This window comes from Toxotes jaculatrix, chromosome 4 (genome assembly GCF_017976425.1).
Source record: "Toxotes jaculatrix isolate fToxJac2 chromosome 4, fToxJac2.pri, whole genome shotgun sequence".
Classification (NCBI taxonomy): Eukaryota; Metazoa; Chordata; class Actinopteri; family Toxotidae; genus Toxotes; species Toxotes jaculatrix.
The window spans coordinates 26885384-26907812 of NC_054397.1; the positions used below are offsets into that span (position 1 = coordinate 26885384).

The window sequence follows — 22429 nt, forward strand, 5'->3', positions numbered from 1 at the left end:
TTCCCTACATCTGGATGAGGCCAGATGTAGGGTGTTGCCTTTATTGTAAGTAGTTTAAGGTGGAGACATTAGCAAGAATCTACCACATTTAAAAACTCTGATGCAAGGGGATTCTCAGGAAAACAAACACGCATTAAAATCACAGAATCAGAATTTTAGCATATTTGAACATAACAAAAGTTTTGAAAAGTATTGTATAAAAGCATCAGTGAACTTGGCCCATATACTAAAATACAAAGCATTTTAGTTACCCCTTCAAAGAAAAAGGCTAAATTTCAGATGAGGAAAACAAGCACACCTCAACCTATTTTTACCACACCACTAAACCACAGATACTCTGCGTTTCATGGTGTCTTGCAGACAGATGAATTGCACAATAAGCAGGTGTTCTTGGATATACCATATATAGCGTTGTTTGTTCCATCAGTGTCTGGTTAACAACATGATTAAGAAGGTAAGTAGCATGCTCAACCCTGCACCCGAGGATAAAGCCTCCACTCAGATGGAAACACTCTTTCCTGCTTCAGTGTGTGAAGGAGGGGAAGCAAGCGATCACATCTCAGGTGAAGAGTGCATCTACATGCTGCTTAAAAGGGAGAGTGAAGTCAAGCCTCACTGTCCATTCAGCCTGAGACATTGTTGATGGTTGTTTGTGCCCACCTGCAGATGTATGAATAAAATCAGAAAGATATTCTCCTGTCTGAGAGCCTTTGTTAAAGAAAGTGCCACCACACAGTCATGACCAGTGGCAATGCAGAAAATCTGAAACCAGTGTTCAGTGCCATAAAAATGACTGAGTGGAAATTGAACCAGGAAAGATACATTCCTTTCTGCAAGTAATTAAAAAGTTACAATAACAATGTGGACAGCAGGATGAAGGTCTAGGACAGGAGGGGTGTATTCAACAATATGACAGCTTGGGGACGTCCTTGTTGCCTGTTGGGGCAGATAGAGAGACTCCATCTGACAGCAGTTGTCCGTCCAGGAGGACTCATGAACAGTACAGCCATGGTCCTCTGGCGTTAGGGCCAGAGGAGTTCCTGGAGTTCACATCAGTCCAGCCGAAAGCCAAGTTAAGCCTGCCTCTGAAGGAGGTCATTGATCAGATGTTCAGTGTCTCTTAGCTCCAACCTAACATCAGCAGGAACAATCCTGGTTAGATCTCATGGCTTAGCTGCTCCCTTAGCTGGCTAGTTTCAATAGCCACTGGACACCAAACGACAACAACAGACATGGCCTGCCAGAGAATCTGGGAATCATCAAGCCAAAAAGCAGGGTCAAAGAAACTTTCAGGTGATGGCACAAGCCAAGTGAAACAAATGTGTAAAGGCAATAACAGCAACCTAACAACCCAAAAGTTAATCTTGGTAATTGCTTATACCTGGTCTATGTAGAATTAGTAAATCAATGATTTTAAGAAACAACTGATACCCTGTGTTTCTCAATCTATTCGCTTTTAGCTCTGAATTATTTCTTTCCACAAAGAGGACAAATATGTTGAGAGTGGTTTCTCTACCAGTTAATCAATGCTGCCCTCTGGTGTTGCAGGAAACTCCGGAGGCTTTAGCTCTAAAAATCTAATCAGCCTCCTCTGATTTGTTTTCTGAAGCAATCCAGCAGACGTCCACCAACACCAGCCAGAGCACTGGTCTAATCTGGCATGAGTTACAGTATTTGTGTTTCAAAACTGGGGGCAGCTTTCAGTATCCACAGCTGAAGTGTCCTTAACTGTAAGGCACAGTGTAGCTTGAAATGTACAAGTCCTATTAACAAAAAAATAAAAAGTACACTGATATATTAAATATGCTCCTGTTTAGGAGCTATCACTGTTTAAAAACTCCCATCATCTCTGTTTTTGGCAAGAACTTAAGAGCTCAGTTTAACATGGCAGTCTATGGGAGTTCTAGACAGTGCGCTCTGTGCTTGGAGGGGATTTATTTAAAGACCGTAAGCCGTGTCACAGTGAGAGTAACGCTGGGTGAGAGAGGACAATTTTTTCTAACTTTTGATATATAAATTCTCTCTCTGAAGGCTAGCAATTGTGGGAATTTAAAGAGACTGAAAGAGGTTTTTTGGGAAAACTTTTAGGGATGGCTGTTAGAGAGTGGGTGATGGCGCACTTTAGCTCTGAACAGTACACACAATGCACACCCATTATACAATCTGACAGTCAAAAAAAAAATCTCACTTAAACTGTGATTACATAAAATCCATACCAGGTATCAAAATACTGATTTAACCCAATATAGTCTGAAGTCTTGTGACCTATAGTTACATTTTAATCATGTTTTTACATGGAAGTCTGATGAAGAAATATGGCTCCAAAAAGGGATGGGTTAAATCATCTTTTCAACGACTTTCCACGGACTTTTACTCAAATCACGAATGCCTACGTGTTCTCAAAGTTGTGGGATGAGTTACACACCAAAATTTGTACAGAAGAAGCAGAGTAAATATAGGAATGAGCATGGCGAAAAACAATACATTCTAAGTTAATATTTCCAGATTTGTCTCTTCATTAGTGTCAGAATGTTTGTGAAACGTGTGGCTTGTGAAAAATCGGTCCAATATTTACTTCAGTTGCGTAAAGAATCACACAACGGTTACGCAAACATTCACTTCTCCCAGTCGCCATAAAGGGGCGGGACAGTGGCGAAACCCACGTGACAACGATACAGGAAATGATTCCAAGTGCGCAGTCTCTGTTCTGATGAAAACAGCGAGGAGCCCCGCCCTCGTCTGTGCCCAAAAATGCGTGCTCGGTCACGTCGTTCTTCAACGCACGTTCAAGTGGACGTCTCTGCTGCGTCATTTGCGCGCCGCCTCGCTCCTGATGCACTTCTTTTCCCGAAAGCCTAAAGATAGATGTTTCGATTTCAGGTAAGCATTGTTCCCTAAAAATTTACGTTCCCGCTGCTGAATTTCATGTCAGGTGGTTTACAGCGGGCTGGTAGTTATTCCACACTGCGTGTGATTTATATGGTGAATGCTGTCTATTGTTTATGCGACTGCCAAAATCAATGCGGTTGGCGGCCTGTGAAGCAGCCCGCTTGCCTGGTGACATGAGCCGGAGGGAAGGTGAGCGCTTATTTACCCTGGTGACAAGAATGAGCACATTGTTTCGTAGATTATTCTCAGCAATGAAAGGCCAGGGTGTGATAGTGATGTGCTCTGACCGGACAGTATCATACTAGTTTTACGGCAGCAGTTTTCCATCGACGTGGGATCTGCATGATGTAACGTCAGCGTTAGCATTTTAGCTAACGGATTCGCTTGCTACCTTCAGGGTGTCAGAGGGTCGTGGAGAAGTCGTCTTGGGTTGTATTTTTAGTCGGACCTTTAAAAGGGAGCTGCTAACTGGCACACTTAATGTTTCCTATAATTTTTTTTTCTCGAGGTAATTGCTACGCATTTGTATTGTCTGCCCGAGTGAGAAACCATGCTCGGTCACTGCTGAATTAGCCAACTAATAGGTTATGTTAACTGGCTATTGTGTTGAAGTATTTTCGGACTCACTGCTAAATTTGTTATATTTTACTAGATGAGCTAGACTGGTGTTTAAGTCAAACTGGAATCTCTCTAAACCCATTCTTAACTAAAACAAATTTAACACACTTTAACCACTTTAGTGCATTATGCTAATGCTACTGGAAATTTTTATCATGCTGAGTTTTAAAATTAAATCAGTGGCACACTCATTACTGTGGTCCATTAGCAGCAGGAGACTTATGGTTCATCTTTCAAGTGTAGTCAACATATGCCTTCTATGGAGTAATGGTGCACTTGGAGCTCATATTCGAGTTTAGATGCTTTAATCACCTGTTCAATAATACAACATCCCATCAGTTTCTTAAGAAACTGACCCTCCATGTAACTTGCCTTAAATTTGCAGATCTACTGATTAAACCATAATGCTTTTGGTGCAGCAGAAGGCCCGTGCACAATTTGGGATCAGGAATTAATGGCAGGCATAAGAGGGTGCATTCAAAAAGCCTCCTGACAGTCGATTATGCTGGTTAAACCTAAAAAAAAAAAAAAAGAACATAATTATGAGAGTTTCTTTGAATCTCCTCCAATACAAGATGTTGAAGCTGGTATCCGTAAGTTTTGCACATTGAAAGATGACTGAGCGTACGTTGTCACATTTGTGAGATTGCTTGACAAAAAAGTCACCAAACAAACAGCAGGCTGTTGTGAATACATTGTTTACTGAAGACTGATGATCAGGCTCACTCAACAGCAAGAGCGTTTGATACGATGCATCCGACAAACATTTCCTAATAGCAGAGTTGGGAGTGTCTCCAACAACAGTAGGTACATGAAAGTGATCGACTGTCAGATGCATATATTAAATCAGTGCATCAAGCTGGATCATCAGCACACAATATGTACATCCTTGGACAGTAATAGACTTTTTGCATGGCAGACATTTTAACACTTAATGGCAGTAAAAGTGAATGATAGCTGCATTTCTTTTAGGTGAGTCATTTCCAGAGCCTTTGTATTATGCATACAGAAATATTGTACACGGATGCTCTAACTGAGCCTTTGTTAATGTTAATGTGTTTAACTAATCAAGATTTATCTCTGAACTTCTTTCTTTTGCCTAATTTTTCACAATTGGATGGACACCAGTCAAATGACTGTGGCCAAATTTGTTTTCAACCAAGTCAAGAGCAGGTTTAAAGGCTGCCCAACAGGGCAGTGGAAGAGTGTATGTCACTGCCTGTCAGCCGATAAGAAAATCTTACCAGCTGATAAAATTTGATCATTTTTCTTTTACCCACATCTCCATGTCCTGCCTCTCATCCATGTTCCTCTCACTCTATCCCCTGTCCCTCCATCTGTCCTTCGTGATGTCTTTGCAGTCCCTGGATGAAGACTGTACGCTGGAGGAGGAAGACGAGGGATTGGTAGAAGAGGAAGATGAAATTGATCAGTTCAACGATGACACCTTTGGAGCAGGGGCCATTGGTGAGTCATAAATTAATTACATTTAAGTCTCTACAATCTCTACAAACACTCATTTGCTTATTTGTAATTACACTGGTTTGATATAATTCGGTCTACAGAAGATTTTTTTTTTTTAATCCGAGATATGCTTTTTTGTTGTGATCAATGTCAATATAACAGATTGTGATTTGAAGTGTCACATCTGAATGTAAGATGTTCACACTGGCTTTAGGGGGTTTTCCAGAGTTATGTCAGAAAATGAATGAAATCAGTAACTATGACATTACGTATGATATATATGAGATGACTGTGCTGCAGGAGGGATTTTCACTGTAGAGTTAAAGTTAAAATTGTGTCTTATTGTGTCTTCTTCTCTCTTAAAGATCAAACTGTGTTTCTGAACATCCATTTTTTAAAATTTGCCCAATAAATATTTAGTGGCATGTGTTCGTGTTTTTTGGCTCTTCTTTTGATTGTGTTGACATAAATTAAAATGGTTGTAGTCAAACTGTGATGAGGATTGTTTTGCATCTGTAGGTGTGCCCCATTACTGTTGGTCACCCTCACAAACGTACTACATGGCCATTGTGATTGTGTTTGTGTTTGTCACAGTTATAAACCCAAAAAGCTAATATGTCTCTGAAATGTATCTAAGGTTGTAGCACAGATGACTGATCGCCATAGAACAACCAACCAATCTTTCTGGTTCTTCTCCTCTCCCAGATGACGACTGGCAAGAGGAGCACAAACGCCTCGCTGAGCTCGATGAGCGGGATGGGCTAGGAGCAGGAGGTGGAGGAGGAGGAGGAGGAGGGGCAATGGGAAGAGAATCGGATTTAGGAGGAGCTGAGGACTCGTCCTCCATCCATCTCCCTGCCTCTGCAAGCCATCTTCCCCTGCCATCCTCCCTCTCTTCACTCAACTTCTCCTCGTCTTCCTCTGGACTTCCTCCTCCAGGTCAGTGACGTAATTGGGGACTGATTCTGCTCAGAAATCCAGTTCATTTCTCTGTGAGATCATAGATTTCCTGACACTTGTGGTCATTTTTCAGAAGTAAGACACCTGTTGGAAAGTAAAACTGTTATTTCAGATGTAGAGGATCGAGGAGGTGAAGGTGACTTGGCTGAGTCCCTGGCCAGACTCATCCTGGAGGCCGACCCAGCAATCGCTGGGGTCGGAGCGACTCAGAGGCCCTGTCCATCCCTTAGCTCTTCAGGATCCAGCTTGTCCGCTCTGCAGGGGTTGGACCGACCGAGAGCTCTGCCCCAGCACTCCTCCATCCCGCATCCTACTCAACCACACCAGCATCCGCATCACCCCAAGCACCAGCTGCCTCCTGGCCCCTCTACTTCAGGTGATGATAAATGCCTTTTTGGTTTTTTCAATTCAGCAGCAACTTAATCAGCATCCATTACCAGCCCTTCTTCTCACATAACCAGTAATGATGAGGGATTATGAGGGAAATGAACACAGATTTACCTTCAGCCACAACATGCTGTTTTCACCTACTCTGTGACAGTATGGTTTACTCTGTTACATAGTTGTACTGACCTTGTTTAACTGAAGTCTGTGCTGCTCCAGGCCTTCCTCCTGGCCCTCCTCCATCATCAATGCTCAGCTACCAACAGCAGCAGCACTTGCTGCGCAGAGCATCTGCTCCTATCGGCCAGGTTAGTTTTTCAATTATCTCTGTGTATCAGTGTTTTTCAAAGCCTGCAATGCTTTTGGTAAAGATGCAGTTGCTTTATGTTGTGAGGCAGGTGGTGGGTGAATAGTATTTTTGCTTGAAATGTTTGTCCCTAGAATTAAGATTAAATAATTTCCTGGATTTTACTTAAAACTCCCAAATATATTTAGTATAGCTGCTGTGCTGAGCAACCAGAGCACTGCAGTAACAATCATTTAAACTTTATTTTTGTAACATCTTTTTTTTTTAAATCTCCCTAGATGAACTCTCACAGTATTTGGGAGAACAGTATGGGTTTTGGGCCAGTCAGTGTCAGCCCCGGATTGGTTACACACATGGAGGTGAGGGACACTCATTCTCCTGTTTCTTCTTCAACACTGTGTCTAATTGAACAGCTTATCCTCAGCTTGTGTTTACACCCATGGCAACATGCAGAGCCACATCGAAGGAATAGCTAATAGAAATCAATGGGGCATCACTAAAAACAGAAATTCACAAATTACCCTTGTAGGACATGTTGCCATTAGAGGCAGATGCCAAGATATTTAAACCACTCCATACACTGAGGTGTCTAACTTCAAATGAAGGGCTTTGAATACAAGGTTGATACATTTCTGGTCAGAGGTAATTTCCCAGTTTGCCGTACGTTTCCCACTACTACTTGTTTTGCTCTTAAACCACGCAACTGATTGGCCAGCATTTTTCCTGCTTTCTCGCTGTGTAGTGTGTACTCTTACTCCTAAGCCATAGAAAAAAATCCAGCTAGTTTAACACTGTGCACAGATTCCAGCAGACCAGTTTTTAAACTTCTCCACAGTTCACACAGTTTAATAAAAAAAGCAGACCAGTTTGACTGCAGCTCAGTCATTCCTGCTCTCTGTAATGGTAAAAAAAGAATCCTGTTAGTGTTCATTAGTATGTATTGATTTATGCCCCAAATACAAATGAGTACCAACATGTTTGTAAGATATTACCACAGTTATTTATTTATTAGCACAAATCATCTATATCTTTCTTATACTTTGTTTACTGCCTTCTTCCTCTTCAGGATAGTCCACTAATGTCTATAATCAAAGAGGTGGGCCTTCCTAAATTACCTCCTCAGGGTAGGAATGATGAAGGACGCGATTTGTCAGAGAGGGTCCCACCTCCACGCTCTTCTTCCCCTGTGATCGGCTCCCCTCCGGTGAGGGCGGTGCCTATCGGGACCCCTCCCAAACAGCCAATGAGCCACATGCTGAATCATCAGGTGAGTAGCGGGCCACTACTCTGTGTTTCCTTACTGATATTTTTCCCTCTGTCACTCTCTTCTTTTCATTATGTCTGAGGTCAGAATGAACACTAAGTCTCCCCATTATTACTGTGGGCTTCTTCCTTGTTGTGTTAGTCTAGAATGCCAGAGGCTTTCACATACATTCATGATAGCACCTACCATAGTGTTTCCTTTGATACCACCACTGGAAGACCTAAAGTCAGTCCACACATAGGGCCTAACACAAATACCATTTACAGCAGTAATATGCTTTTAATACATTATCTTGTTGGTGTTGTCATTTAGCCTCACTGTAGTACATCTAGTAGTTTCATTAGCTGTTGAAGCTACTTTGTGCATTGCTTTGCGATATTGCTCAACACAGTAGTTAGCACTGTCTCTGTTAACCTTGTCCTCTTCTCTATATGTGCACATCTGTGTCTGTGTATGTGTAGACCCACCATCCCACAGCGGTTCATGTGAGAGCCCCGGTCCAGCACAGATACCCACCTCCTTTCCCTGAACGTCTGTCACCCAACACCCTCCTCAATATAGCTGTGAGTGTTTCCTCTCCTCCGTCCTCCCCTCAGTCCTTCTGCTTTGTATGCACATGAAGTCAGAGAATTCCTGAGGTTAGGAGGGTCTGTTAGGTAAAATTTTTTTAACCTTTGGACTGAGCTGAGCTATCTGTCTTTATGCTAAGCTAAGCTGCTCTGCTGGTGGTAGCTTTATATTTACCATACAGACTCAACAGCGCTCCTCATTTAGCTCCGAGCAGGAAAGCAAACAAGCTTCTTTCCCAAGATGCCAGACTTTACCTTTTACGTAGGAAGTAAAGACGAGAGACAGACAAACTGGCCTTTATTCCAGGTTATTATGAGCTATCAGTGAAGTTGTTATCATCCTGTTTATGCTCAGAACTCTCCGCTGTGTCGCGGTCCGTTCCCTCCTGGAGTTGGTCCGGTTCTGTCTCAAATTCAACGGGCCCAGCTGCTTAACTCTCAGGTTAGTACCACACACATACACTTGCTACTTTTTAAGTAGTCAGGTGCTACCAACTCCCTGTGTCTTGGATTTGGTAACAGGTAATGCCTGAGAATAACACAACTGTAACGATTCTTCATGAGAAACGTGGTCACTGCAGGAGTAAATGCAATACAGAAGTTACAGCACTTCAGTGAGTGCACAAGAACGAAGAAGGGGGATGGTGTTTTTTGACTTAAATACCAGTGGAATGACTGATCTGACATTTTAAGAAAGTCGATTATTTGATGTCTTAGCTGTGCTCAGATCATCAACATCAGTTTCACTTTATGGTTTTAGATGCACTGCTAGTGTTAGACATCTTCAGCTCAGCCTCTCTGAAAGACTTGAAACAGGAAGACAGGAACAGAAACTCTTCACCTCCATCAAAAATGAAAAAGAAAGGAAATCTAAACAAATTCAGTACAAATGTTCTCTTATTGGCTATCCAGCTTGGCTCAGCTTGGCTCTATCCCTGTACATGTTAAAGAGATGTACAGGGATAGAGTCCTATGAATATCAACCAGTCTTAGATTCCCCCAGGGAAGCCTTCGACAGGGCCTTGACCCTGCTGGTGGTGGGGTGGGGAAATTGCAAATGGCATAAACTGCAGTGACAGCAGAGGTGGTTTAAATGTTCTTCAGCTAAGATGATCATCGTATGGCAGGAGAACACGGTGAAATCATGGGATAATGGTGGAGAGGTGGAGCCTCTGTGTGATGAGATTAGACTGGCTGACAGTTGCATGCTCTAAAAGCTTCTCTCCTGACACAGCAGCCCCAGTACCTAAAGAGTTCACCTGTGACTCACATGAATCACCCTCTCACACTCCAGGTTGCAGGTTTTGCCCGCGGTGGACCAGCGCCTCCGTTGTTACCAGGTGGTGGAGGGTTCAGGCCATTTTTCGGGGGTCCTCCTCCTCCACACGGTCACCGAATGGGTCCGCTGCCCCCTCATGGCCCCCCCAACCATACGCCACCCATCCGGCACAACACCACCCACCTCCACCCTCAGCACCGCCGCATGCTCACCCAGCGCATGCAAAGCCGAGGAGGGTAAGGAAGAGTATATGTGTGTGTACCTACTATACATATGAACAGTGTCTCAGAGTACTTGAGCAGATGAAGTGTATAAGGTCACGCACCACAGAAACTTCAGAGATGACAGCTGTCGTCTATCAGTCACAAGACGGTGTCCTCCCCTCAGGAGACCACTGAGCAGACCATTACATCTCTGTACCTTCCTATAGGGACCGTGGCAGGACAGGAGGGGACCGGCGCAGCAGGGACCCCTACAGTAATCTGATGACTCAGAAAGAGAAGGAGTGGGTAACCAAGATCCAGATGATGCAGCTGCAAAGTACTGACCCTTACCTGGATGACTACTACTATCAGGTTGGTTTTGATCTCAGAATATCTGGCCCTTTTTTAATGACGATCAGTAAATCATTTACGTCATTTATAAAGCTAAAGTGCCACAGTTGCAGCATTAGCTTCTCAAAGTATGTCCACGTTAAGCCAGTTCAGTTTGTCTTTCAGGCCCCTGTCCTTCCTTAAAAATGGAGCTTTTCCCAGACTTCCTTCAGAGTGTGTAAATCTTAAAATGCTGACTTGTTGTTTCACTGTGTGCAGGATAAACTGAACTTTTGCAAAATGATGACATCAGCCAATTAAAAAGACAGCATTTTGTCACATGATTTTTGTCCCGATTGTAAAATGAGGATTATATCAACGCGGCGCAGCTGCTTGGGAACGGCTGCTGACAAACATGTGGTGTTTATGGGCCACAGTGAGATAACTGTTTCACACTCATTCAGTTGTCTGACAACACATACAGAAAATGTTATGAGCACAGAGAGCAGGAGGACAGTGAACAGAGCAGACTGATACTCTGCAGCATAATTAGCTGTGTGTGTAACTGGAACTAGTTCTTGCCAACACTGCTGTGTTCAGTCAAACATGTAATATGAAGACATGTTTCAAAATTGTTTGACAATCGCTGACTGTGTGTGTGTGTGTGTGTGTGTGTTTACACATGTAGAATTACTATGAAAAGATGGAGAAGCGTCAGGAAAGAGAGAGAGACAGCAGCAAGAAGGAGCACACCACCAAACTCATCACACCACAGGTCGCCAAGGTTGAACACACCTATAGACCAGGTAAACAACAACAGAACACGGGAAGAATATTTCCTGCTCTGCACAGTATGTGATCACACACACACACACACACGTCATGGACACCTCTGTCGAACGCTGACCTGTGTTTTGTCAACAGTTCAGTTTGCAGGCTCTTTAGGGAAACTGACGGTCTCCAGTGTCAACAACCCCCGCAAGATGATTGATGCTGTGGTGACGACTCGCACAGATGACGAGGTCCGTTTGCATGTGTTGTTGTTTTTTTTCTTTTGAACACATGTTCTCAGTGTTCTCTTTTTGTAGAAAAGCTCTTTCAGCAGCATTATTTTCTGAAGTTGTAGTTATGGCAAAGATAAAGTGGACTAGCAATAGCTAGTGAGATGGTGCTTTCCTGGATTTGACACAGAATGACCCTGCAGCGCTCTGTAGGTGACTCTGTTGCTTGGCTTTGGTCACATGCACAGACAAGGCAGTAAGCTGCCATGTGATTGGTTAGCTCACAAGTGGTCAACGTTGTGGTGTTTTATAAGTTGTTATAATATAACACAGGCTCAGGGCTGTTCTTTCTCCATCCTCACCATGTTGATCATTATCTAACAGCAGTGCTGACAGTTTGGAAACAGTACACAGTAGTGTGTGGTGCCATGATTGTCATATTTTGTAGTATTTCTTAATTTATGAATTCTCTTGGTGCTATTTTGAGTAATTTTGCTGGTCAGTTTTGAAGCTCTGTTGGTCACGTTGTCTGTCTGTCTTCCTGCCTGTCTGACTGTCTGTCTGCCTGTCTGCCTGTCTGCCTGCCTGCTAGGAGAAAAGAGAGAAGCAGGTTTGGAATAAGAGGCGACAGATCCTCTACACTGTGGAGAAGGTAGGGATGAGCATGGCTCTGGCTCTGTACATGTAGAACACATATTCAGTCAAACTGCAGGATACACTCCTGGATCCCACATACACCTCTGTGACCCTTTTCTCTGTCCCTACGTCCAACCCTGTCCTCCAGATGTACAGTTTGCTGCTGGAGGTTCAAGACTTTGAGAAACGTTTTGTCCAGGCACCAGAAGAGGACAGGGAGGCTCTGCTGGAGCAGCACAAAACCAACACAGTGCAGCTGTGCAACTCTCTGCGGGAGAAGGAGTGGGATGACAGGTAGGAGGCAGGGCTGAACTACAGGAGCCTGTATCAAGTCAATGCAGCTTTCTGTGTAAGGCATCATGAGAACACACACACTCACTAATTCTTTGTTTCTTTCTCCTGATAAGAGTAAGCGATGAGCAGTGTGTGATGATCATGTCAGTGAGGAAGGGCAAGCGGCTCATATCCAGGCTCCTCCCCTTCCTGCCCTCGCCCCAGGCCACCGCCATCGTCATGGCAATTGCCCGCAACCTTCCTGCCCTGGCCAAGAAGGACAAGCAGGACCAGGTAACCATTTCAAGGTTTTACAGCATTTTCCCACAAAAATCCAGACTAAGTGAAACAACAGAAAATTACCCAGGTCTTAAGAAAATAACAGATGCTGTGGAGGAGTTAGTGGACATCCACAGCCCAGTGTGTGTATCCTGAAGGTCTGTTCTTTTAATCTGACCTGTGTTGCTTACGATATACTTAAGTGGAACACATGTTACAGTAGCCTAGTTGTGTTGCTTGAGAAGGGCACATGCCAAGCTCAGTGAAAGCACAGGAGCCGAGCTGAAATCAGCCTGTGACACTTTGACTTTTAGTCATATATAAACCAGGTCTACAGAACAGTCAGTAACTGGAAGGAGCTTTTTCACCACAGATCAGTTTGCACCCCTGATCATTTGCTGTATTAATTATGTCATGTGCTAACGCCAGTGCTGAGCTACAGTCCACTGTGTGTAGTGTGATGAGGTTATACTAGGAGGTTAGTGGATAGCGGTAATGTGTTATACACAGGCCGAAAAATAGATTCCCAAACTGTAATGTCCTGTTCATATTCAAAATGTACAGTCTGAGCGTGTACGACACTGTTTGAAGTAGTTTGTGTTGTGGTCCAGTAGGGGGCATTCTTAAATTCTTACTTGAATTTTTCGCTGGTTTGGTTCCACATTTCTTCTTGATGTTTTTTCTCCTCCTGCGTAAACGTTGCGGCAGTTTTAAATATCACAAGGTTTCTACTCAGGAAGTTGTTCAGCAGAAGCGGCTGGCCAGCTACATCCTGACGCTCCCGGTCTTCTGATCAGTGACAGCCTCAACAACAGCCACATTCCTTATTCCTTCTTATTCAGCTGTGGGGGAAAAGTGCCTCAGCTCTGCTTTTTCTCTTTCAAAAAATGTATCAGTTGGTAAAATATTAGCAGAATTGGTCTTTATTTCATGTGAGTTAGTCCACATCTGATATCAAACACTGCAGGAAACCCTGTCCTGGCATAATGTGATGAGAAAGTCATCAAGTTGGCAATTAATGATATAAGATCTTGTCATTTATCTGTAACACTTGACACTACAGAACACAGACAGACATAAGAGACATTAAATGTTTGTCTTGTTCTTCAGGTTTGTACGTAATTAAGATTTCCTCTGCACAATGAAAAAGATCCAATTTAGTAAACCTTGAAATGCTCAGAGCTTCACAACTGCCTGCACTTTGTTAACCTCTTCTGTCCTCTGTCTTCTGTCTGTCCTCCTGTCCAGGTGCTGTGCTGGTTAGTGGAGCCGGTTTCTGCAGTGATCCAATCATTGTCAAGCTCTGCCCTCACAGACTTGCTTCAAGAGCTTCAAGGCAACGAGGGCCAACTGGCCACAGTACTGCACAACAAGGTACACACACACACACACACACACACACACACACAACCTGCTGACTGATGTAAAACCCACAGTGACTCAACCTGAGAGCACAGAAGAAAGAAAGATGACTCATCACCCTGATGATACCTGCTGTCTGCCTGCAGCACACACTCTGAACTGTGCATGAAGACCGATGATCCCAGCACCTGCTGCTTTCACATTTTCCTTGTTGAAAACAAATTCCATTACAGCTGAGCTGTATCACAATATAATCATTAGTTCAACACCACTGGTGAAAAATAAACCTATCCTAAGTGCTGTGTGTGTATCCAGAGCCTGATATATCCTTTTTTTCCCCCCCCGTGGCACAGAGCTCCATCGTTGTCCAAGCACATGTTGCTCTGAGTGACACCACACAAACCCTGTTCAGTAACGCTTGCTGGAAATTACGGAGCCCTTTTAAAAAAGAAAGTTATATATCAGTGAGCTGTTCTGAAAGATTTATGTTTTCAGTACGGACCAGTAGGCTTGGTACTGAGAGCCACAGAGAGAGGATGTTGGAAAGAGACAGACTAAGGGAGGAATAAGGAGGAAAAATGTAGAACAAGGTCAGCTCTACACTTTGAAGTCCACCAATGCACCAAAGACACACACACATACATACATATATTACACACGCCTCTGTGTTTCTGTCTAGTTTGGTGTGACACTGCTGTATCTGATCCTGAGTGAAGGAGAGAGGATGCAAAGCTCAGACCCCAACTGTCAGCTCATGGACGACAATCGATGGTAAGCCACTGCGTCTGTAGCGTCAGCTGCTCCTTCAGTCGTCGTTACACATCCCAAAATGTTTTCCACACACTGACCCTCTCTCTCTCTGTCCAGGACTGAGTTGGTGTTTTCAGTGACGAGGGAGCTGCTCAGCGTTCCCTCCTCATCCCTCTCTCCTCCCCTCTTCACCCCTCCCAACCTGCTCTCCCTCTTCTCACGCTACGTCGATCGGCAGAGGCTGGAGCTGTTACAGAACAAGCTACAGTGAGTTACAGACACTCACTCCACACACACAACACACAAAATCAAAAACATGCTCTTTCATTGTGGCCTAATGTGAAATGCTCCAAGTGTGGAAATAAAAATCTAAGGTTGTTCTTTTCTTTTCTCAGGATCTCTGCTTTGTCCAGGTAGAAGTTACTACAGACATCAACACAACCCCCTCCCCACTCGATGCAAACATTTCTTTTTGTGTGTGTGTGTCAGGGGAGTGAATGGTGTGTGTGTGTGTGTGCTCTTGAGGTGAATCCTTTGTGGATCATTTTAATCCAGCAGAATCTCTAGTCACTTGTTTTTCTGTCTGTTTAGTCTTTGTGTGTGTGTGTGTGTGTGTGTGTGTGTGTGTGTGTGTAAATGACAGTGACAGAGTGCATGAGAGGTGGACAGTCTGAATGATGATACAAATGAAATCTGCATTTTTAAATATCTTGTTTACAATTATGCCTGTGATGAACCTTCAAATTAAAAGTATTTCTATTATATACAAATGTGGACTCGGCTCTTTTCATGCACTTCCTCCACATCCTCAACATTTTAACTAAGTAACAACTTGACCACAGGTTAACGTGACTGTCCGTGTCCGTGCTTGATCTGTGTTTTTACTTAGATGTTTGAAATAAGAGGCATCAGTCATAGATACGTTTCTTAAGTTTGTACTTTTTTTTGAATGATTGTAAAGGAAATTTTGAAGTTTACCATGAAACGGACATCGTCTGCAGAGACTGATATTAAGCCATTTTATTAAGTCACAAATAACTGCTTTAAGGTACGTAACATCAGAGCATTGGATTCTTTAGACTTTGTAATATGTAATGAAGCTGGATGGATCTTATGTACCTTCTTCAGGTGGTTGCATAAAAAGGAATATAAGAATGTTTTCATGTAATTCAACGAGTCTTATTTTTATTGTATACAAATTAGTGTCTTATTTTGAAGTGTTGAATCAGAAGTATGGGTCTTTGGAACAATGAGTCACTTCACTTTAAGCAGTGCGTATTCAGATTCATGACTGAGTATCAGATCTGTGTAATACTGACAGTTTAAATGAGAATTAGAGGAGGCAGTGAGCAGGGAGGTTAAGCTGAGGTACGAGGTTTAAATTCAGTAGCCTGCTAAACACGGCAGCCATTAATGTTGCACGCTCTGTGGACTTGGGCTGACTCTCAAGACCCTTTTTTTCCTTCTACTGCAACAAAAGGTCCAGAACATAGACACTCCAAAGAGGCTGTGTATGTGTCAGAAATTAGAAATAGGTCCTGAAATGCAGTGAGTAATGAGTAAGCACTAAAGCATTAAGTTAGAATGGGTCACAGTGTCAGTGTCATCTGGATTAAAACAAAAAGGTCATCTATTGTTCATCACCATTTTCATGCCAACATCTGGAGTGGATCAATGCATTTAATGTTAGTAGTAAAACACTATCATGATGTAGATTGTATCTTGCTGTGTCAGCCTCTCCAGGATGAGGACCCTTCATGTTTTAACATTCCAGATTCATGTCCTCAGTTCTTGCCTGTGTCCCCCTGCTGCCCTAAAGAGACATAGCACAAAGAGTTATTTTACATTTGAGGGGAACAGGAAAGGGTGCGGTCTGCTTTTGAACTGTGTTAATGGTGGAGCACATCTGATGCAATCTGACAAAGGTATTCCAAGAGGGAAGGAGAGCCACTTCTCCAGCTTTAGATTTAACCCTTGGAACAACCATAATGTGTAACCAAGGTTTTTCTGCATCAGTCCTAACAAGTTACTTACTCAGGATTTTTAACATGACATAAGGAACTTGTCCTTGGTGCTGCGACTCAGTGGCATGTTTTGGGAAAGCTTATTTTGCAATGCATTAAATCAGTCATTTTACTGTGTCATCAGCATAATTATGATAACATGTATTTCAGCATTATTTGGCTTTAAGGCAATATGTACAACTGCAACCACTGTGGACCCAGAGTTGAGCCCTGAGGAGCTTCACACATGAGGCCAACTATCCTCGATGGAAAAAAATCATCTTTCATAGTGTAACGGAGACAGTTTGTCCACAAGATATGACTTGATTTAGTTACAGAGAACTCACAGGGAAACATCAACTGAGCATTTTAGCCTCTTTTAGCTCATTGTTTTAAAAGCCGCCCACAATTTTACTGCTTTGGTTCAGTTTCACTGTTTTCATCAACACTGTTTCCATATTCTGTTTTTAGTTAAAGAGCTAGAAAACCCCATTGTAAGCTACCTGCCCAGCACCTAACAGCAGACAGGCAAACTTAGGTACTAGCTGGTGAACATAATGGTGCATTAACCAGCCACAGAGCCAGATATTTTTCCAGGGAGTTGGTGGAGGTCAAATCCGAGCTAAAAGGAGCGTGAATGGTTTCAGCAATAGTAAATAAGCTTTTGATGATCACAGAATAATTATTTAAGAGTATTTGTCCAGCTTGTTTGCACTGATGTCTCACCTGTGCAGACCACCTCAATAGCAGAAGAGGAAAACCACAGTTTTGTAGCTCCACAGTCCAGAAGTGCCGACTCGGATCCATCACAGTCAGAGAAGAAATGCCACAGATGTTCCTTGTTGGGAAGAACGATCTCTTTGGTTGAAATGGCAGAACCACAGTCCAGCTGTCTACACACCACAGAAGCATGCTTCAGGTCCCAGGCTGTGGACTCTGCACTCAGCCGTCTCATGTCATCCCCTCTGGACACAAACAGTGTCCCAGCACAGCAGGTGTAGTTATCGTCCTCTCTGTACACTCCATCATCCAACATCACGTCCAAATGGTCTAGCCAGGGATTAACAGGAAAAGCCCTGGTAAGTTTATAAAAGGGTGGCTGCCATATCTAACAAGAAGCTCACATTTAGATTCAGAGATACATTTTGTTAATTTACAGTTTCCATGATATATTTCTATGATTCAGACTAAACAAATCTACTGTCATACCTGAGAGAGTGAGAGAGAGGCTCTGGCTCTCAGAGGAGAAGTTGTGACTGAAAATAAAGTTGTGATAAACACAGCTGTAGTTCCCTTGGTGCGTCGTGTCTGCAGCAGTAAACAGGAAGTGGGCAGAGTGATTGACAGCTGCTTGGGTCTGGCTGTAGGTTTGGTTGAAGCCAGTGAAGATGAGGCTGAAGTGACCTCCAGGGTACTGTGGCTCCACAGAGCAGCTGACAGTGAAGCTGTAGCCCCTGTAGAGCTGTACATCCTGCTGCTGGTCCTCAGTTAATCCAGAGTAAAACGTTATATTAGGCTGAAGCAGAACGTCTGCAAATGAAGAGGAAAACAGGAGAATGGAGGTGCAAATGCCAAGTGGTAGATTAATAATGTTAAATGTCTTTAATCTGACAGTCAGACTCATACACACTTATACATAAAATTTCAATAAATAAATAAACAAACACGTAGAGCTCAGACCATCATTAGCTAAATGTAAGAATACTGCTGCTACTGATCTCACCTGAGCAGACCACTTGAACAGCAGAAGAAGAACGCCACTTCTTCAGTGTCCCACAGTCCATCAGTGAACGTTCAGAGCCGTGACAATCAGAATAAAAGCGCCACGCACGCAGAGGTCCAGCCCAGTTATCAACTTTGCCGGTCGACACAGCCGAGCCGCAGTTGAGCTGTCTGCACACCACAGCTGCCTCCTTCATACTCCAGGACTGCAGGTAGCTTACTGGTCTCCACTCTTTACGATGCCTCACCTCCAGCCCACCAGCACAGCGTTGGCCTTCTCCCACTAACCTCACATTACTGGGCTCTGCAATCAAATCGGTGACAAGCCACATACAAGACATCAGCACCCATGAGAAGTCAAAAGTACAGCAGGATAAAGATTTCAAGACTGAGATTTACCTGTTACTGTGAGATAGACATGACCTAGCTCAGAGAAAATGTCTGGACTGAAATCATAGTTGTAATCACACTGATAGCTTCCTTGGTGGGAATCCTCGGCAGGAGGAAAGAGGAAGACAGCAGTCCCATTAACAGGTGTCTGTGTCTGCACAGTCGGGTGTTCACTGTAGACATCATACTTGAGGCGGATGGAGAATATGTTGTAAGATGAAAAATAGGAGCAGGAGATGGCAAAGCGCTGGCCTTTGAGAAGCTCTCTGACGTTGTCAGAATCATGCTCCTGTAAGGTATATATGTCCATACGAGGTTTAGGAGGACGTTCTGCAAAGGAAAGAGAAATTGTACATTTTTCAAATCAGCCAGTGCAAGTATATTGGATCTATACCTGAAGAAAATAAGCTTCTCCGTTACATGGAATGTGTAGGAGGGGGAGAAGTGCCAAAAAAAAACATCCCAGCAAATTTAGCAGTACATTTTCAGTACATTTCCTGAAGGTGTAAATTTATGGAGCAAAGCGAGACGTTTTTCTGAAAAATCTGACTGTGGCCAGTCAACAGCTGAATTCAGTATGTAAAATAATGCACGTTTAATATCATCCAGAGCATGGAACTTAGTCCTGTTACAACGAAAACAATGAAATGAAAATAATCTTGCATATTACCTATGCAGGTAAGGTAAGTTTCACCACACTGGCTTTGTTCCTCTTCTGTGACGTTGAGCATGGTGGAGGGACAATCAAGAAGATGCTTCTCTTTCCCTCCACATTTAAAGATCGGACTCCAGGTGTGCTCTGTATTTTGAAATTGGTCATTTGTCTTTGTATAGAATGTCTTGACAAACCCACAGCCAAGATGTTGACAGGCAACGACTGCAGCCTCTATACTGAAGGATGACTCGCACACTGAGGCCCACGACTGACCAGACTTCACCTCCAGCTTTCCCGAGCATCTGCTGGGCCCTTCAAGTCTCACAGCCTCTGGAGAAAGATAGCGAGAGACAGCGAGAGATGATCACATCTTTATGAGTTCTGAAACTCTGAGAGCAGCTCTCAATCCATTCATCATGTCTAATCTGGGAAGAACAGCCACACTGGAAAACTGTAAGAAAACTGCTGGCGAGCCAGACAGAGCCCAGAACACACGGGTTTACTCCTGTTACTTTGAGCTTTGAGAGGAAATCATTGTTAACAATACAGGATGAGGACAAGGAGGAATAGAGACACACGTTTTACACAAATTTACTGTTACCTGAACAAACCACAGTCATGACTGTGGTCGAACCGGACTCTTCCCACCATTTACAGAATGAACCAGCGCGATCACAGTCAGTCGACAGCTGCCACACGCTTCGACTCTTTGGAAGGTGACTCCTTGATGTTGAGACGGCACTTCCACAGCCCAGCTGCTGACAAACCTCTGCGGAGTGTTCTAGTCTCCAGAAATGCCACAAATCACTCAGGGGCCTCCACTCTCCCTCCCTCTTTCCCTCCAGTGTACCTTTACAGTGACTTTCTCCTCCCACTAGTCTCACATCAGGAAGATCTGGACAGAGACAAGAGAGTTATTGCACATGTCAGAATAGCAGCTTTTACACTCGTTCATGCAGCCTGCACACTGTATGGTTGGCTTTATTGATTTCATTAGCCACCTCTCCTGCAGCTGCAGTAACTGACAGAAGTCAAACCCATATATAAAATATTCGGCCTTTTAGCAGCTGTGCTCATCAGCCAGCGTCTGAGCTGAAAACAGCTGCATGTTGCATCTGGAAACAAGGCTGATGAGAGTGCTGAGTGGTGAACCACACTTTGAAATTCCCCTCTGCTCTGTGGAGCCTTTTCTAGAGCTCTAGCACTTATGTAGCAGGGGATCTGTCAGGTCAGAGCTCTTCTTTTACAAGGGCTGTAACTTGTTGTGAATGTGGACTGTAGATGTACAAGCCTGCCTATTAAGATGCAGGACACTTATGTCTTATTAACAAGAGCTATGACAACTATTTTCAATTTTCATCAACCAATGAAACAACTACTAAATGATAATGTAACAGATAGATGAATGGACAGATTAACTTATTACCATTTAAATGAAGTCTTGTTCAAGGAGCAGCATGTGTCTAAGGAATGACAAACTGTAGCCTGTGGCTCCAGTCCTGTATATATAACACAAGAGCCACACATTGGGGCTAACTGCAGCCCAGCTCCTGATTCATCTACAGTCCACTGCAGGAACACCAGAGGGAGCAAGAATCTGGAAAGGCTTAATGGAAATGCAGAGTGACGTGGACACAAACTACAAACAACTGATATACAAAAGCAAACTCAGGTATCTACATTTGACCACAGGAATCAGTTCAGGTGTCAGGACTTCCCCTAAAAGAGTTTAAAAGAAAAAGATGACAGATGTGCACATACCAGTGCATGAAATCCAAGGAGCTGATCTGCAGTCGTTGCGGGCTGAACTGGCGCAGTCTTCAAGGCGAGACTCGTTGCCTTTACACTGGAATTCTTTGCTTAGGACCGGTCCTTCTCCTTTTTCCAGTGGCCGTGTACTATACCCTGGAGGCCCACAGCCGAACTCCCTGCAGACCACCTTTTCAGCCTCAGAGTCAAAACCATCCCCACACACTGGGGCCCAACCCTGATCGACCTTCACCTCCACGTTGCCTGCACAGACATCCGATGAGTCCGCTAACCTCACCGACTCTGCAAACAGAGGCAGAGATCAAGCTGCAGCTTCAAAAAAAAAAACAATCTGCAGTCAGACCCTCCTCCCAGAGGAACAGGCACATTTACCATGTCAAGCTTTTGATTTCTCCACTTATTGAAGTGGTGTGTGTGTGGCTACAGTAAAAGACATCAGCCTTTTTTTTCACTTTGTGACTGCTGATGGTGGCCAGGTTTATGACAGATCTTGCCCATTCACATTAGAATTGTGTACCTCAGTTCTGAAGTGTGACTTGATGTTTCTCTTTTCTCGTTTCTCGTCTCTTCTACCTCCCTCCAGCTTTTTGGACTCTTTTAGGAAACTTTCTACAGTTTCGGTCAGACTGCAGACGAATCACAGTAGAGGAGGGGTAGAGGCAGACCCCTTCTTCATTTAACATGGAGAACTTAACAGCTGTGGCTGCTCCTGTCAGAGCCACTTTGTACCAAGACTACATGCAGGGCTGCTCCCTCTGCCTTTGTTAAATTCTAAATGTTGTTTTTTTTTTTTTGCATCACCTGAGCAGATCACGTCCAGACTGAAGGGAGATGTATCTTTCCCCTGCACTCTGCTGCGTGTCCTAGTGCCTCTGCACTCCTTCAGAGTCGACTCAGAGCCTTGGCAGGGGAAATTAACCTCCCATGCTGGTTGCTGGTCAGTGTTGCTGGTGTTGTCTGATATGGAAACCACAGAGCCACAGCCCATCTGCCTGCACGCCACTTGTGCATATTTGACCTTAACCGCGGCTTCTTTGTGCTTGATGTTGAGAGCTCGCCACTCGCCCTGGTGCTTCATCTCCACCCTGCCGGAGCAGCGGCTGCCTCCTTCAGCCAGCCGAGCATCTTGAGGCACTAAGCAAAGGCAGAGGACAGTGAGAGCTCCGATTTTATTTCAATGCACCAAATTCAGGAAAGTTGTGAAGTTGAAAATTCTTATTAATTTCAGTTGGGTGCCTTTTGCTTCACATTATGCCATGAAAATTAAACACATTTAACCAATATGTGAAGTAAACTCCTGTGTGGGTTACAGCTTGTTTCT

At 43.7% G+C, this 22429-nt stretch overlaps 2 protein-coding genes across 2 annotated transcripts; one reads left to right on the forward strand and one right to left on the reverse strand.

The window, feature by feature from the left end:
* The first annotated feature begins 2758 nt into the window (after positions 1–2758).
* patl1 (PAT1 homolog 1, processing body mRNA decay factor) lies at positions 2759–15199 on the forward strand. Its single transcript, XM_041037027.1, has 20 exons — positions 2759–2880; positions 4869–4974; positions 5677–5910; positions 6044–6307; positions 6535–6623; positions 6901–6981; positions 7689–7889; positions 8348–8449; positions 8811–8897; positions 9750–9970; positions 10165–10309; positions 10956–11073; positions 11192–11289; positions 11861–11920; positions 12053–12198; positions 12312–12471; positions 13705–13830; positions 14498–14589; positions 14686–14835; positions 14964–15199. Exons 1-20 carry the CDS (start codon positions 2866–2868, stop codon positions 14983–14985), a joined length of 2517 nt encoding a protein of 838 aa, XP_040892961.1. The 5' UTR covers positions 2759–2865; the 3' UTR covers positions 14986–15199.
* Positions 15200–15579: 380 nt separating this feature from the next.
* Positions 15580–22186, reverse strand: LOC121180325 (antigen WC1.1-like). The gene is made up of 9 exons (XM_041035643.1): positions 21910–22186; positions 21100–21390; positions 19940–20233; positions 19378–19668; positions 18693–19013; positions 18295–18597; positions 17781–18101; positions 17298–17621; positions 15580–16381 (listed from the first exon to the last, which is right to left on the reverse strand). The coding sequence occupies exons 1-9, from the start codon at positions 22184–22186 to the stop codon at positions 16353–16355; spliced, it is 2451 nt and encodes an 816-aa protein (XP_040891577.1). The 3' UTR covers positions 15580–16352.
* Between the last annotated feature and the right edge of the window lie 243 nt (positions 22187–22429).